The 15,569-nt window shown below is 39.0% G+C and overlaps 1 protein-coding gene across 1 annotated transcript in view; it reads left to right on the top strand.

The window, feature by feature from the left end:
- The window catches only part of EDNRA (endothelin receptor type A), a 60,110-nt gene extending 44,759 nt beyond the window's left edge, over positions 1-15,351 (top strand). Inside the window, exons 4-8 of the mRNA XM_011221972.3 lie at positions 2,349-2,547; positions 6,477-6,629; positions 10,385-10,518; positions 10,943-11,051; positions 12,772-15,351. Coding sequence (XP_011220274.1) covers positions 2,349-2,547; positions 6,477-6,629; positions 10,385-10,518; positions 10,943-11,051; positions 12,772-12,912 — 736 coding nt within the window. The 3' untranslated portion in view covers positions 12,913-15,351. The remainder of the gene's footprint in view (positions 1-2,348; positions 2,548-6,476; positions 6,630-10,384; positions 10,519-10,942; positions 11,052-12,771) is intronic.
- The last annotated feature ends 218 nt before the right edge of the window (positions 15,352-15,569 follow it).

Genomic DNA, 15,569 nt, shown 5'->3' with positions numbered 1-15,569 from the left:
CTTGAATATCAATTGTTAGTGGTTGAATATACACTTGCAGATTTTCTATGGCAAGTGAGGATGTCATATATTTATATCAACTCCACTGAAGGATGTTTATAATTGCACCTAGTAAGGAGAACATATTTGTGTATATGTGTGTTGTATCATTGTATTCCAAATAGACATTACTTTTGGAGCATCCAGTATTTCTGATTTTCCACACATTTCCCTACCTCCATCATCACAAATGATTGTTTCTTATTGCTCTCATGGTTGTTTTCTTATCTCATGGAAATATTACCAAAATCAATGTGATTATGAATGAAAAATAATCTAATTCTCAGTTATGTGGGTTTGCTACACTGCACACTAAACATTACTTCTATTTATTTAAAAATGTTGAATTTACATTAGATTATAGATGTGTAATATTCTGGGAACTCATGGCACATCACCAAATGAAGGTGCTCTGTGAGTGTATTCATCGTGACATGTTGACCATATTTTCTCACTCAAACCACCTTCTATCTCCACTCCTGCCTAAGAAATCTGGCTTTCTTGCTCCCTTAGGAGATAAAGCATTTTATTTAAATCACCTTTCCTGATAGCTGATCTAAGGGAAGGGGGAAAAGAAATAGATATAGACAGCCTCAGGATATAGACATCCTGTCTCCATTCCTTTTAGGTTTTACTGGACACCAGGCTGCCATATCTAATAAGGCAACAAAGAAAAGTAAACAGAAATGAAAAGCAAAATAAATAGCAGTCTTTATCCCACTAGAAATAACCATAAATTTAAAAACGCAACCTTCATATCGTGAAAGGATTTTCTTGGTCTGTTTGCAAAGCTGTATTTCATTCTCTTCTGAACTACTCCAGACTTTTTTAAAGATTCATATTGTACACCAATCTTACTTACCCTAAAAATATTTTGCAAAAGACACTTCTCCAGTAAATCGTGCTATATCTATGCCATGTGGCATCATCGTGCATACCAAAACTACAGGTTCTAATCTGCAGTGAAGAACTAGGTAGCATAATTCCTATGACTTATGTTTTCATAGATGTACTGAGGCGGAACACTAAATATAAGTGATAGGGGTAGCTTGCCTTGGCTTTACTGAAAAATCTTTGACGTAAAGTCGCATGTCCTACAAACCCACCTGTCCCCAATGCCCTGGTCTGTTTTACAGTCTTCTTCTGGCATTATCTAATGAAAGCTATAAAAAGAGAATGTTTCCTTTCCATTACAGCGGCAAAAAACATTTCAAGAATGAAGCCACAAAAATACCATACCACGTCACAGGTCCCATCTTAATACTAGGTCTAAGAGTCTTTACACCAGACCATCATATCAGGTCAAAGCAATTTCTGAAACCAAACTTTCTCTAGACTTAACATCGAAATGTGATTATTATCACAAAAATATTGAAGTAAAAAATAAGGTAAACAATTTCTTAATGCCAGTTTGTTTTCTGATTGACATCATTGTTCAGTTACATTTATGTTCTATATTTTGGTATGAACAATTCTTTTCTATTAGATTGTAAACCCTAAAGATTAGGAACCAAGGTGTCTTTAACTCCATTTTATCTATTCTAGCATAGGACCATAATGGGGGAGATACAGTCATTCCTTGACATTTACCAGAAATATATACTTACTAAAACTGTCACGTGGTACAAGGCCACTGTACCAGGTGTGCAGTGAGAGTAGAGGAAAGGAGAAGATGATGGGCTATCCATGGCTACTATTCACTTAAGGATATCTAGATCTACCTCATAAATAATGTTTCAAGTTTTTTTTTTTCAATTTAAATTGTAGTTAGTTAACGTACAGTGCAATGTTGGTTTCTGGAGTAGAATTTGGTGGTTCATCACTTACATATAACACCCAGTGCTCATCACAAGTACCCTCCTTAATACCCATCACCCATTGAGCCCATCTCCCACCCACCTCCCTCAAGTTTCTTTTTTAATATGTAAAGAAGAATAAGATACTACCTTAACGAGTACTGGCAGCTTTCACTGCTCCTTCCATCATCTAGTTCTCCCCCACCCCGTGTAAAAAAACACAGGCAAATCTTTCTGATGCTGCCACATTTATAAACTCACAAGATTTTGCTGAACCCCAAATGAAGATCTCAGACTTAGGCCTGCTGAGCAACTGATTCCCAAAGGGGTGGCACTCTTAATGATCCCACTTATTTTTCACATCAGGACTCACAGAAAGTTTCTAAAAAGCCAATGATTGGTCACTGGCCAAGGGAAGATCATTCCAGCATTTCTAATTTCTTTAATTGAAATAAATTTCAAATTTCCTAATGACTGCTTTCCACCACCACCACCACCCCTTTTTTTTTTCAGGTACAGAGCAGTTGCCTCCTGGAGTCGCGTCCAGGGAATTGGGATTCCCTTGATCACTGCCATTGAGATAGTCTCCATCTGGATCCTTTCTTTTATCCTGGCCATCCCTGAAGCTATTGGCTTCGTCATGGTGCCCTTTGAATACAAGGGTGAACAGCACAAAACCTGTATGCTCAATGCCACGTCAAAATTCATGGAGGTACGGAGAGTATGAAGGGAATTAATTGGGGGGGGTCTTCATTTATACTTTACCATCACCAAGATTTATTGATATTTCTACAATGCCCAGTGCAGTTTACTCTGTTATTTCAGTCACATACTCTTCAGCTGCATGAAAAGTACACGTTATGGGAGGGTTTAGCTTCTTGAACAGAACAACTATTTTGTGTTCACTCTTACAGCACAATTGTAGACACAACTGTTGTTCTACACCAAACAACTCAGAATCTGAAACAAACTTACTCAGTGTTCACTTCAGTAGCACATATACTGAAAGAAACTTACTCAGCACATATACTGAAAGAAACTTACTTTTGACTTCAGTACTGAAAGAAAAATAGATGTGCTATTTGTTTTTATAATAAGTAATACAACACAACAACTTCCACCTGACAGGCATGCTGGTACGTATTTTATGTTACTTGGGCAAATGCACATTGCTCATATTTTTTAAAAGATAGATTTATTAACTTAAGTAGGAAGCCATACTTACATGTACTTATATTCATATAAATCTACATTAATATAAATTTGCATAATGTTTTTTATCTTTTTTAATTAGTAGCATGTTTATTTTTTTATTATGTTATGTCAGTCACCATACAGTACTTCATTAGTTTTTGATGTAGTGTTCCATGATTCATTGTTTGCGTATAACACCCAGTGCTCATTGCAATACGTGCCCTCCTTAATACCCATCACCATGCTAACCCATCCCCCCACCCACCTCCCCTCTGAAACCCTCAGATTATTTCCTGGAGTCCATAGTCTCTCATGGTTCGTCTCCCCCTCTGATTTCCCCCCCTTCATTTTTCCCTTCCTTCTCCTAATGTCCTCCATGCTATTCCTATTTTACACACGTAAGTGAAACCATATGATAATTGTCTTTCTTAGCTTGACTTATTTCACTTAGCATAATCCCCTCCAGTTCCATCCATGTCGATGCAAATGGTGGGTATTCATCCTTTCTGATAGCTGAGTAATATTCCATCGTATATATGGACCACATCTTCTTTATCCATTCGTCTGTTGAAGGGCATCTCGACTTCTTCCACAGTTTGGCTATTGTGGACATTGCTGCTATTGGGGTGCAGGTGCCCCTTCTTTTCATTACCTCTGTATCTTTGGGGGAAATACTGGGTATTTGGGTCATAGGGTAGCTCTATTTTTAACATTTTGGGGGGAAATGTTTTGGGTATTTTTGGGGAAATACTGGGTATTGCTGGGTCATAGGGTAGCTCTATTTTTAACATCTTGAGGAACCTCCAAAATTTGCACAACTTTTTAAAAAGTGTTTTAGTTTAACAAATTCCATTGTCGTTTAATACACCTAACCACATTAATGTTTCTCTCAAAAGTTTAATTATGTAACTGAGTGTATTGGAAAACATGTTTAAAATGCATATTTCCTTTGCCAAACTAGTCAAATGTGGTCTGAGGAGAAAAACCAACAGGATAACTACACTTCCCTTCAATCGGCATAATTTAGTGCTTTGATGTAGGTTTCATGCAGCTCAGATTCCACATTTAATCATTTACAGACATCTCCAGGTATGTTTTCCTAACTTGGAAAATTCACAAAATTAGTGGTTTTACAGTTGACCAGTTTTCCTCTTCGGAAATTCTTATTTTCAATTTTAAAGTGCTCATGAAAACTGACAAACTGGCCATGTTAAAATGAAGGTATTCTGTTTACCTACTGACCTTTTTATTAAGTCGATCTCCATAGTGAAAAAACAAAGTAGACAGCAGGGGGTTATCAGAATTTGGCCAGTGGGAAGAAGCAATGGAGATACTCCTGACTGAAATGTTAGCGAGGAGAGGCTCAGTATAAGGAGGCACTTACTAATGATGTGAACTAGACAAAATGGAGTGGGCTATTTTGCCAAGACCGAGTCTCCCTTACAGAGTGGGCAAGCAAAGGCTGGCTACCTTAGGGGGTTTCAGTAAAAGGTAGGAGTTTAAACTGATCAATTTTTAGATTCCATTCCAAGTCTGAGGTTTTCAGATTCTTTTTCTCCTCCTGTTCTTTTTTTCTCATTTTATTCCCCAGTTTGTGACTTGGCTCTAACCTAGACTGGAGGGAGGTCCCTCCATACTCTGGCTGATGACATTAGTTCAAAAGAAATGTGTGACCCCTTTCTCTACAGGCATCGGTCTTGGAGGGGGCAGGGGACTCTGTGCAGACCCCTCAGGGGTCAGCTTCCAGACCCTCTGCAGCTGTTCCTGGGGCATTTACAGCCTGTCAGCAATGCATCTGGAAGACGGGGATACAAGTCAAGAGGGTGCTCAAAGGAGTGTTTGTGTGCACTTAAAGAGTTCTGATTTTGTTGTTGTTGTTGTTGTTTTTTGACTTCAGTACTGAAATCTTTCTACAGTATGATGTGCAGAGGGAGATATTTGTATAACACATCTGAATAAACCAACTCCTTTGATAGTTTACACTAACCTTAGGATAGAATGCAGGGGTCTGTGAACTTAAATGGAAAAGAAATTACATATTTATTTTCACTAACTTCTAACTGAAATTTCCTTCTATTATGAATGTAGGCAACAAACCACAATCATATTTAACAGAACCATTATATTTCCACTAATAGAAATAATAGATATTTTCATGTCACAATAACAGTTGGATAATCTTGAAATATCACTTATGCTCATCGTTTCAACTTCAGGTAGTTATTAGAATCGCTGTTCGATTTTTCCCTTAATTTGTTAAAAACACCTATATTACTATCTCAGAATTTTTAATATTTCAATAGCTGTGTTTCAATGTAATTGGTTACCACTCTAATCTTATTTTATGCATGTAGAAGTATTATTCTCAGAAAGGACTACAGGCTTCATCAGACGTCTGAGGGGGTCCGTGGCATAAGAAAAGTTAAGAACCTCTGCTGAGAAGTTTTTTTCCTCAGGAACCATTTATAGATTATTTTAATAGACATGTTACAAATGTAGCCTACTGGGCCTCTTTCTATATTCAGCAACTGTCCAGTTTTTCACAGAGCAGCATGATTATTTTTTACTGTGGGAACTGAGATGATACAGGAGGCCGCATTATCCTTCGTAAATAAACAAGCTGGAGAAAGAGCAGAGGGAAAAGCATTTCTAAGTTGGTGATTAATTTAGTGGGAGGAAGAATGTAGATATAATTTTCTAATTTCCATTTTTATAGAGTACTAAATTTTCTCCTTTAAAAAGACATAAAACTGAATAATCCTCTTATTTACAAATCCTGCCCACAAGGAGATAACGCTAACTATACCTTCAGATAAGATACGTGGCCTCAATAGTTTCCAGGTGATAAGTATTAAAAGAGTGAGAAAGGGCATGGTTGTTGATGGCTCCAACTGGCTGGCTGCGAGGTCACATAGCAAGCATACCAGGCAAAGGGTTAACTCCCAGTAACCAAAGCTACACAGATAAGCCATTCATAACCTTTGCTGTTACCAAACAAGATTCGTGTTAAGTACACATTAACCACAAGAGGCAAAAGGAAACCAGGCACTAGCAAAATTTTGAGGCTCATCAATAAGTAAAGATAAATGCATATTCTGTATATCTCAAAATCATGCTTTATGAGCTTTGGAAGGGAATTCTTCTTGTTGATTCGGGCTCTCCCATTGTGTCATTAAAACCAACTTCAGTTCATAAAAAGTATCTTTGTCAGGATACTTTATTTTTGAGGGCCATTCCTTCATGTGCTTTTATAAATCCAGGATGATTTTTGGAGTTTCCGCTTTCATTGAGCTTTGAGCATCACCCCCAAGCCCTTTGCCACCACCAGAGAGGGTGCACGTAGAAACACACCTGCAGGCGTGAAGATTTTGAAGCCACCAGAGGCACTGCCCAGTAAATTTAGATTATAATGTCCCTCGTCCCCTCTCCCTTTTCTTCACCCTACAGTTTTACCAAGATGTAAAGGACTGGTGGCTCTTCGGGTTCTATTTCTGCATGCCCTTGGTGTGCACTGCAATCTTCTACACCCTTATGACCTGTGAGATGTTGAACAGAAGGAACGGCAGCTTGAGAATTGCCCTCAGTGAGCACCTTAAACAGGTAAACCTCGTAAGTGCGTGAAAACTTGGCCATGACTGATTTCTCCCATACAACAGAAAGCCTATATACTGTATTTAGCAGATTTAGCCTGATTTCCTAAAAATAAAAACAGTGTCTTATAACTGTTTTCTTTATAGTTATAATATTGGGACTTTCTTTTGTGAATGTGGAGTCCGCCTGTAGACAGGTGGCCCTGGGGGCAGGGCCAAATAGGAAGGAGCTCTTATTTAGTTTGCCAAGAGTATATTCAACACATGTGTTTGTGTGTCTGTGAATTGAACTGGGCTTGGAACTGTGCCAGGACACAAAGACACAGATGACTTTCTCCCCCCCAGCAGGCTTTGCAGTCTTGGTGCAGAAATAAAATACAAACATAAAACCACTGGAAAACAGAATCACAAGGTATGGCGGAAGTAGACTGTGTTGTGGGAAGCCAAGGAGGGTGTCAGACAAAGTCACAGAGACACTTGTCATGAATGAGGGAGATTGAACTGTTCATAAAGGATAAATGGGTTTGATGGGGAAGGAGACGACAGAGGGCATTTCAGGTGTGAGGACAGGAGTCCAGTGAGAACATGGTACGGGCACCACGCATTTGGGGAGTGGGAAAAAGAGATGAACCTCATTAGAGAAACATTTAACGTAAGACTCATGATAGGGTTGAGTACAGAAAGAGAGGTCAAATTTTGGAGAGCCCCGAAATTGTACATATCAGCAGGAGCTGCTGTTGGCCCCCCACCCCTCACCCCTAGGCAGCAAATAGCACAGATACAGCTGTAGTGTTAGAGAGCAAGCCTTTACACTCATACTTGCTGACTCTGTGCTGTTGGGCAAATTGCTTCATCTCTTTGAACGCCTAGTTCTTCACAAAATATATATAATAAGAACCTCAAGAATCTGCATCTTTCTGTACAAATGTTAATTCAATTTTATGTCTTAAAAAGTTAAATAAAATGGATATAATACTCCATCAAGGGGATTACCTAAAGCATATACAATGTCTAATAGAACTCAACTCATAGTAAATACCCAGAATATGTTTGATACATATTAATTCAAAGAGTAAAACTTGGGCTACAGGTAAGTTCTCAGTCTCAGCAGAGATGTATATAAGAACACAACCACACCAAAGGTAATGGGTTGTTGATGGAGCCTGTAAACCGGCCCTATATAACTGCCTTACACAAGCGCCATTTTTCATCAGCGACTCCTTTCCACTCCTGCACTGATTTTTCTGAGCTTCAGCTTCTTATCTGTAAATTGGCCATAATAGTATTTGAATTAATATCACTACAGAAATCAAAGGAATTAAGTGCATACATGTCCTTTGTAAAATCTAACATGCATACAAATGGTAGCTATTATCTTTTAGTAAAATTTAACAGAAAAAGTATATTGAATATGGCTTTGTTCAGACATGAATGTTTCATGCTCCAGATGTGAAATATATCAAGCAATTCATGCCTCTCACTCCTGCAATGGAGGTAATTAATTAGAATAGATTTGTATAAAACAAAAACCAAAAACGTGGTGTTTTTCAATATCTAATTTTTCATTAGTACCATGATTGAGCCTGTTTAAGTTATGAATGGTACCTGCTCTGAAAATAATTGAATAGGGATTGGTCAGGAGAATAGTAGGATGCTGCTTCACATTTCCATAGCATTCTTTACATTTCCAAAGAGCATGTCATTTGCTTATCTGATTCCTCCAGGCACCCTGTGATACAGGTGGGACAGACATCCTTACACAGTTGATTATGAGACTGGCTCATCCAAATGGAGATTAAAACTGAAGTCTCGGTCCTACGAGGCATGGCCTAGTATCACACCCAAAGCTGTAAAGGATTCTAACAGCAGGAAAGCAAGCCTGGCTGGAAGGCCTTCCACTGGGGCTCTGGGCAGCTAAGCTCACAGTGAAAGGCCCTGTCACCCTTTGACTAGTATCCTATACGGCTCCCGGTTTTGCTTCCCGCATGGTTTTCTCGAATTTCTCTTCATTATTCTGACAACAACTTTTATCGGTTAGGGATTATGTTTGGATGCTGGTAACAGAAAACCCAAAATAACATGGAATAAAAAAAGGGAAGGTTTCTTCTTTCTCCCACGGCAAAAAAATTAGATGTCACTTGTTCCAAGCTTGAGGGCCTCAGAAGCCAGGGCTCTGCTCTTTTGCTGACTTTTCCTGTAGAAGACAGCAGCTCCAGCTCTGCCCTTAGAAGATTTCCAGGCAGCAAAAAGGGAAAGAATATAGATCACCTTAGTGTGTATGCATCAGAGGAGGAGCCTACACTTTTTAGTAGTTTTTCCAGAAACCTCACACAATGATTTCTACTTGATTTCAGTAGTCAGACTGTGTCAGGTGGCTTTGCAGATGATTCGCCCAAGCTCTCCTGCCACAGCAGGATAATCAAGGATCTCACTGATAGTAAGGAAAACAGGAGAGTAGATACTGGTTAAGCAAATACCAGACTGCCATGGGAGCGTATTACTATGACATTTTGAAGGATCGTCCTCTTTGAGGATGTGCTCAAGGGAGATAACCTCTCCCCCCAGTACCCTCCTTTTCTCTTTTTCTGGTCACACAGACTTTCTGTGTACACAAAAAGACCCTTTAAAATGAGCCCCTATCCCTACAGATTGGAACTCTTTATCTTCTCAATCATTGCTCAGCTTATGTGTTCTGTGAAGCCATAGCCCAGCTCTCCCACCCAATAACTCTGAAAGATTAAAGAACGCCAGTCCTTTGGGCTAGAGCAGCAATTTGTGACAACTGCCTTGAAATCTTTTTAAATGGCTCTATTAATCATGTGGGTTTATTGTGGGCTTCCCATACTTAATGCTATATGTTTTGAGTTGAACCAGCATTGCCCTTCCAAATCCTGTTTTCAATCAATTTTATTTTGACATTAACTGATCCCAGTTACAGACAAGTTGCATTTTATGTTCCTAGTTAGGCTTTCAAATGCATGCATTGTAATACTCAAGCATGATGCACACAAATGTCTGGTTGCAGATAATTCCTAACCTCTGATTTTTCTGGTCCTACACACACTCTAAAGTATGTAAACCTTCAAACTGAAGTTGGTCCAGGGTCAGCATGTCCCAGTTGTTCTAATCATCATTGCTGATAATCCCTTTACCCTCATCCCTCTCTTTGCAAACAAGAGGTCTTTGGAAGCTACATGTCATTAATAAAAGAATTCTAAAAGCAAAAAGACTCCCAATGCTAGCTTTCTTCAACATCAAGAACTGAAGAAAACACATTGCTATTGGCTTTTTCTCTTCTATTCCCTACTTCTGTTTTCCAAATATCTTCGTAGATTTGTTCATTCTTTATTATGCTAGGTTAAGTCACCTTGACTGCCATGCTGTCATTAATGCTAGTTACCCATGATTGAGGCTCTTAGTTAACCCCTTCCCCCATATAGTCACATACACACACACACACTCAGCTCCAGTGTTGGCTCAGCTCCAGCCAGTTCCCATTTCCCTGACATCGAATTTCTGTCCTGACCCTAATAACCAGCTTGAGGCCACCATCCTTCCTGGCAGCTGCCCAAAAGAATCATTAGCAACTCCTTGATTAGAAAGTTTGACTCCAAATCTCGACGAGATGGAGGCACCGTGAGGCGTGCTGTTCTGGCTCTTTTTAAAGTCATTCTTTCTCTGCTATCAACTGCTTCCTTTGTGTCGTTCTTTCCTCTAGCAGAAAAACACTAACTTATTTTACTTTTCCCCCTTGCTTTCCTTTAGCGTCGAGAAGTGGCAAAAACAGTTTTCTGCTTGGTTGTAATTTTTGCTCTTTGCTGGTTCCCTCTTCACTTGAGCCGTATTTTGAAGAAAACCGTGTACGATGAGATGGACAAGAACCGATGTGAATTACTTAGGTACGGTCCCGTGTACTCATTAGGAAATGGGAGTTTCTCCGATTGCCACGCTTATAGTACCTTTACAAAACCATCTAGTCTACAGTCTCGTTAGCCCTGAAAATTAAAACTGCAAAGCTGATTATTTTTCTTTCGCTGACATAGCCCGTGACTGATCCCAGAGTTTGGGCAGGCCATCTCTGTAATTTTGTGGCTCCTCTCCCGGGGCTGTGCGTCATGGTTTGAGCTAACCAAGTGGCAGGTATATCTGTAAATGTTCTGCAAAACTGAACTGCCACTTAAACAAGGACTTAACAAAAGTTCTGACTGCCACCTATAAGAAATGGCTCCTGGGCAAGAAAAATGCTTATTCTAGGGATAAATGCTAGTTAGGAGACTAAAAAACAGTATCTTCTAATTATTCTACTATTTTCTTCTGTTCTAGTTTCTTGCTGCTCATGGATTACATCGGCATTAACTTGGCAACCATGAATTCATGTATAAACCCCATAGCTCTATACTTTGTGAGCAAGAAATTTAAAAATTGTTTCCAGGTAAGACTGTTTTGCACATATCTTTTAAGGACAACCACGTAAGCACATGAAGTAGTCAACAAGCATGGCTAAGTTCCAGTAGAGAAGTGAAAATCCTATATTGTTACCCAGAAAGAGGGACAGATTGTCAGCATAAAGCAATATTGTCAGAAAAATTGTCCGAAAAGCAATACCAATTCAGACAACAAAATATTCAAGTGTTCGAATATAAAGAACTAACTTTTTGACATGTTAGTTTAGTATGCTGCTTTAAAAAGAAATGCTCACCTGTGAGCTCCAGGCTCCCGAGAATACATGCCTCACGTTATCTTAGATGTTAACCACAGCCTCAACAAAACATGAAGTCTGCTGTTAAAAAAAGATCTTGCTAAATAATAGGATATTTAATAATAGCCTCTTCAAGGAAAGGAAATGCTTATTGCCCTGGCAATCTGAACTAATGTAATTTAATTTGAAATCAATTTCCTTCTGTTCTTCAAACTTCCTTGCAGCTAGGCCAACCCTTGTCTCCCAGAAGCTCCACCTACCTCCTGCTGAGGTATCGATTTCCAGTTCCTGGGACGATTAGCATGGCGTCAGTCTGAACCGGATTTTGTTCTCTTTGGCCAGGATGTTTCCCTTCAGTTTATGGCACATATTAGGAAGAGTAGTCTAGAGGTCAAGGGTGCAGGATCTGGCAGCAAGCAATCACAGCTCTGTACTTGCTGACTGTCTAACCCGGGTCCAGGTGGTACCCCTCCTGCCTCCTCAGTTTGATCATGTGTAAAATCAGATGATCACTGCGTCTATCTCAGGGGTAGGATTCAGTGGGTTAATATATGTTAATCACTTGGGACAATAATAAGCTCTCAGGAGGAGTTTTTTATTATTAGGGACAGAGAAGAGAGGAAAAACACAGTGACTGCCCTCATGGAGTGGACCGTCTAGAAGGAGATAGACATATATTTCCCAAAGAATCTTACAAACAGACAAATACTGGTATGGAAGTTCTAGCTGCTACCTTTTTGAAGTCTACTTGATAATGTTTACAAGTCATGAAGTGCTCTAAGAAAGATTCTACCCAAGGAAGGATTGACTAAAATGCTGGTCATAATTAATCCATCATATAATCTGGAGTTAATATCATTTTAATTAATTTACATATTAATTAGAGGGGAAGGGAAAATCAAGGTACAAACTCTCAGAAATTAAACTTATCTTTTGACTGATCTTCATACAAAGGCAGCATATGCAGGAGAAAGAGCTTAAACTAGAGAGTCCTGGGTTCTAATTCCAGTTCTGCCTATTTCCCCTCTAAGCCTCCTTGTCCCCATTAATAAAATGGGGAAAATAGCACCTACCACCTAAGGCTGTGAAGAGCATCAGATGAGGTGCCCAAAGGAGAGAGCCATGCAGGTGATGCACACTGCAGAAATGTCAGGCCCCTCCGGACCCTTCTCCACCCATGCCCACCCCAAGTCATAAGGCACACTCCCTCGGCCAACACTGCCTTCCCTTCCACTTCAATTTGGTGAATAAATTACAAGAAACAAGGGATCTATTTCTCTTCACTAGGATAGACAGTCAAACTTCTACCTAGAGATTACAGGCTCCATACTCTAGATTACTGTTCAGGCTCACATTCTGTCCTCACATTTTGTTGGTAGGAGCCCAAGGCTTCTGTGTTCTGCTAGGAATGGGTTGGTAGGCTCATTTATTTAGAATCTGTTCTTTCTCGCAGTCTTGCCTCTGCTGCTGCTGTTACCAGTCCAAAAGTCTGATGACCTCGGTCCCCATGAATGGAACAAGCATACAGTGGAAGAACCATGAACAGAACAACCACAACACGGAGAGGAGCAGCCACAAGGACAGTATTAACTAAACATCTTAAGAGATATTAATCAATAATCCTTCAAATTCTATTGGAGAAAAAAAATCACACAGCAACTGTGTTTCCAGAAATCTTTTCTCCAATCCTTCTCCCACGACTCAGCCTCAAACCCAGAAAAATGCTTTCTGAAACATCGGAGTGTGGAGTGGTTTATGGTCACAAATTCAATGAATCTTACTTCTTTAATTTATCTAATTTACATATTCTGCATGTTATATTTCGCACTAAAAAATGGTGGGAGTTGGCAAGGGGAAAGGAGACTGTTTGATTAAACAGAGGGATATTTACTACTTTTGCATGAAAATAGAGTCTTCGAGTACATAACAGCTCCCGTGGCAGTTCTGTGGAATGTTCAGTGAGAACTGGTCACCAGGAAAATTTAGCGATTATGACATGATTTTCTATTTTTTTTAATTGGCCAGACGCAGTAAGGTGAGCAATTAGGTTAATGTTTTTCATGTCACTTTTTTATTTTTAACACATCAATTCTCAAGCTGCAGCAAATACAGGCACTTAAAGCACAGACTGATATCCACATGTGGCAGTTTAATAGCTGCTATTCAAAGAATTTTTAAGAACCTATATTTTCTTTTGTAATGGTGTTTCATTACAGGAGATCTGGAGCATATTTTTATGTTATTTTAAAATAATGCTTGAATCAAATAGTTCTATTTTTCACAAGCCCAATCTTTTCTAATGTAGATATTTTATGTAAAATCAATATCAGGTACCAAAATTTAAATGTGCATATCATTCAACCATACCCAAGACTTTCAGTGGAATGTATTGACGTCTAAAGCACAACTAGTAGAAAAAGACTGAATGTTTTTAGAAGATTTGGAAATTTTCATTGAGGTTTTATTTTTTTGGTAATAGTAACATATATGTGTGTATATGCATATATATGTGTATATACATGTGTATACACACACACACACATATGTTATACATACCACCTCATAGTCTCTTGGTTTCTCTTAAAATGGTAAATGTCAGTAAGACTTTTTTGGTCATTCCTTTTTCCATAGAAGAAACCATTTCAAAGTGGCCAGCTGAGTTTATCATGTCAGTGAAATAAAATTACCCCCAAATGCCACCATGAACTTAGGGTTTCCAGAATCGAAACTTCTGGGTTTCCAGTATGAATCTAAACACCTCCCCCACCCCCGCTCCTCACATGGTCACCATTTCAAAGGGCCCACAGTGACTTTTGCTGGGCATGTTCCAAGATGTTTACAGACTGTGAGTACAGCAGAAAATCTTTTACTGTGTGTATATAAATATATATAAACAACTGTACATTTCTTTTAGCCCATTTTTCCGTGATTGTCTTTATGGAATGTACTTGTGTGTGTGATATATGCATGTGTGTGATGGTATGTATGGATTTCATGTAATCTAATAATACTGTCCCGTAGTCGTAACACAGCACACACTCTGAGTGGAATCTAAGTGGTTGCTCATCGTGACCACTGGCCTTAGTCAGTTTTAATCTATCTGTGTCCATAATTCTTGTGAACGTGTCCCATTACAAAGGGAATATGGGAGGCAGCATGAGTGGGGACGAACCATGGGTTAGCAATAGTGTTTGTTTAGCTGGTTGGTGGGTTGGTTTGATAAAACAGCATTTGGGATTGTACTTTTTCCTGTGCTAGAGCAAAAGTCATTAAATATTGAAGTATTATATTGTCCTGGTTCCTCAACTCAGTATGCTGATGAGACTGACAAGAGGTCTGATATTTCCTATCAGACTTCACCAGACAGATTGCTGATGATAAATTAGCTATGCTGACTTGTTGGGCTATATTTTAGCATAGTCGTGTATAAAATATCAGGCTTCGGTTGATCCAATCGCAGGGCTCCTTTATGTGTTAACAATCAAATTCCATAACTTACTGGTGCATCACGTGCAGTGATATATACCTATAATATAAGCCATAGTTCACGGCATTTTGTTTAGATGATTGTCTTTGTTTAAGATGTTTTGTCTCTTGCGTATGAAAAAATACATTTCATAAGTTCAGAAAGTCATAGATTTCTGAATAATACAGCAGCTTCAATGTGCATTTTGTTTATGGACCGGTAAGTAGCCATGGTTTACTAGAAGGAATATTTCCAATTTCTACCTTTATCACACCTTTCCAAGAAAATCTCTAAAAATGAGCCAGAAGCCAAGGCCCCTGCATTGGCAGTGGCCCATAAGTATAAAATAAAGTTTACAGAAGCCTTGCAAGTGTCTCTTCATTTTTACATAGTTCTACGTAGAAAATGCTGATTACATGATGCCTATTGCTAACCTCTCCCTAGTAATAGCCCAGCAAGCAATTTTACTTTCAAACAGATACTTCCTAACTGTATCTTATTCGCAACCTACTTTGTCATACTGAACACTTAACTCTTTCATCCATTCCTTCATTCGCCTTCCCAGTATATTTTACTAAGCATCTACTTTGCCCCAGTCATTCTTCTAGGTATTGGGGACATAGCAGTGAACAAAACAGGCAGAGTTCCTGCTCTCGTGGAGCTCACATTCTAGAGAAGGGAGTTGGACAATAAACAATGCATCAGGAGGATACCTGGAGGAAGAGACTCGTATATATCCAATTGCTTATTTGACATCTCCAATTGAATGGCTAACAAACATACTA

The sequence above is a fragment of the Ailuropoda melanoleuca genome, chromosome 5 (assembly GCF_002007445.2).
Source record: "Ailuropoda melanoleuca isolate Jingjing chromosome 5, ASM200744v2, whole genome shotgun sequence".
Lineage (NCBI taxonomy): Eukaryota > Metazoa > Chordata > Mammalia > Carnivora > Ursidae > Ailuropoda > Ailuropoda melanoleuca.
The sequence above is the reverse complement of the archived record's forward strand: the minus strand, read 5'-3'. Positions and strand labels throughout refer to the sequence as shown.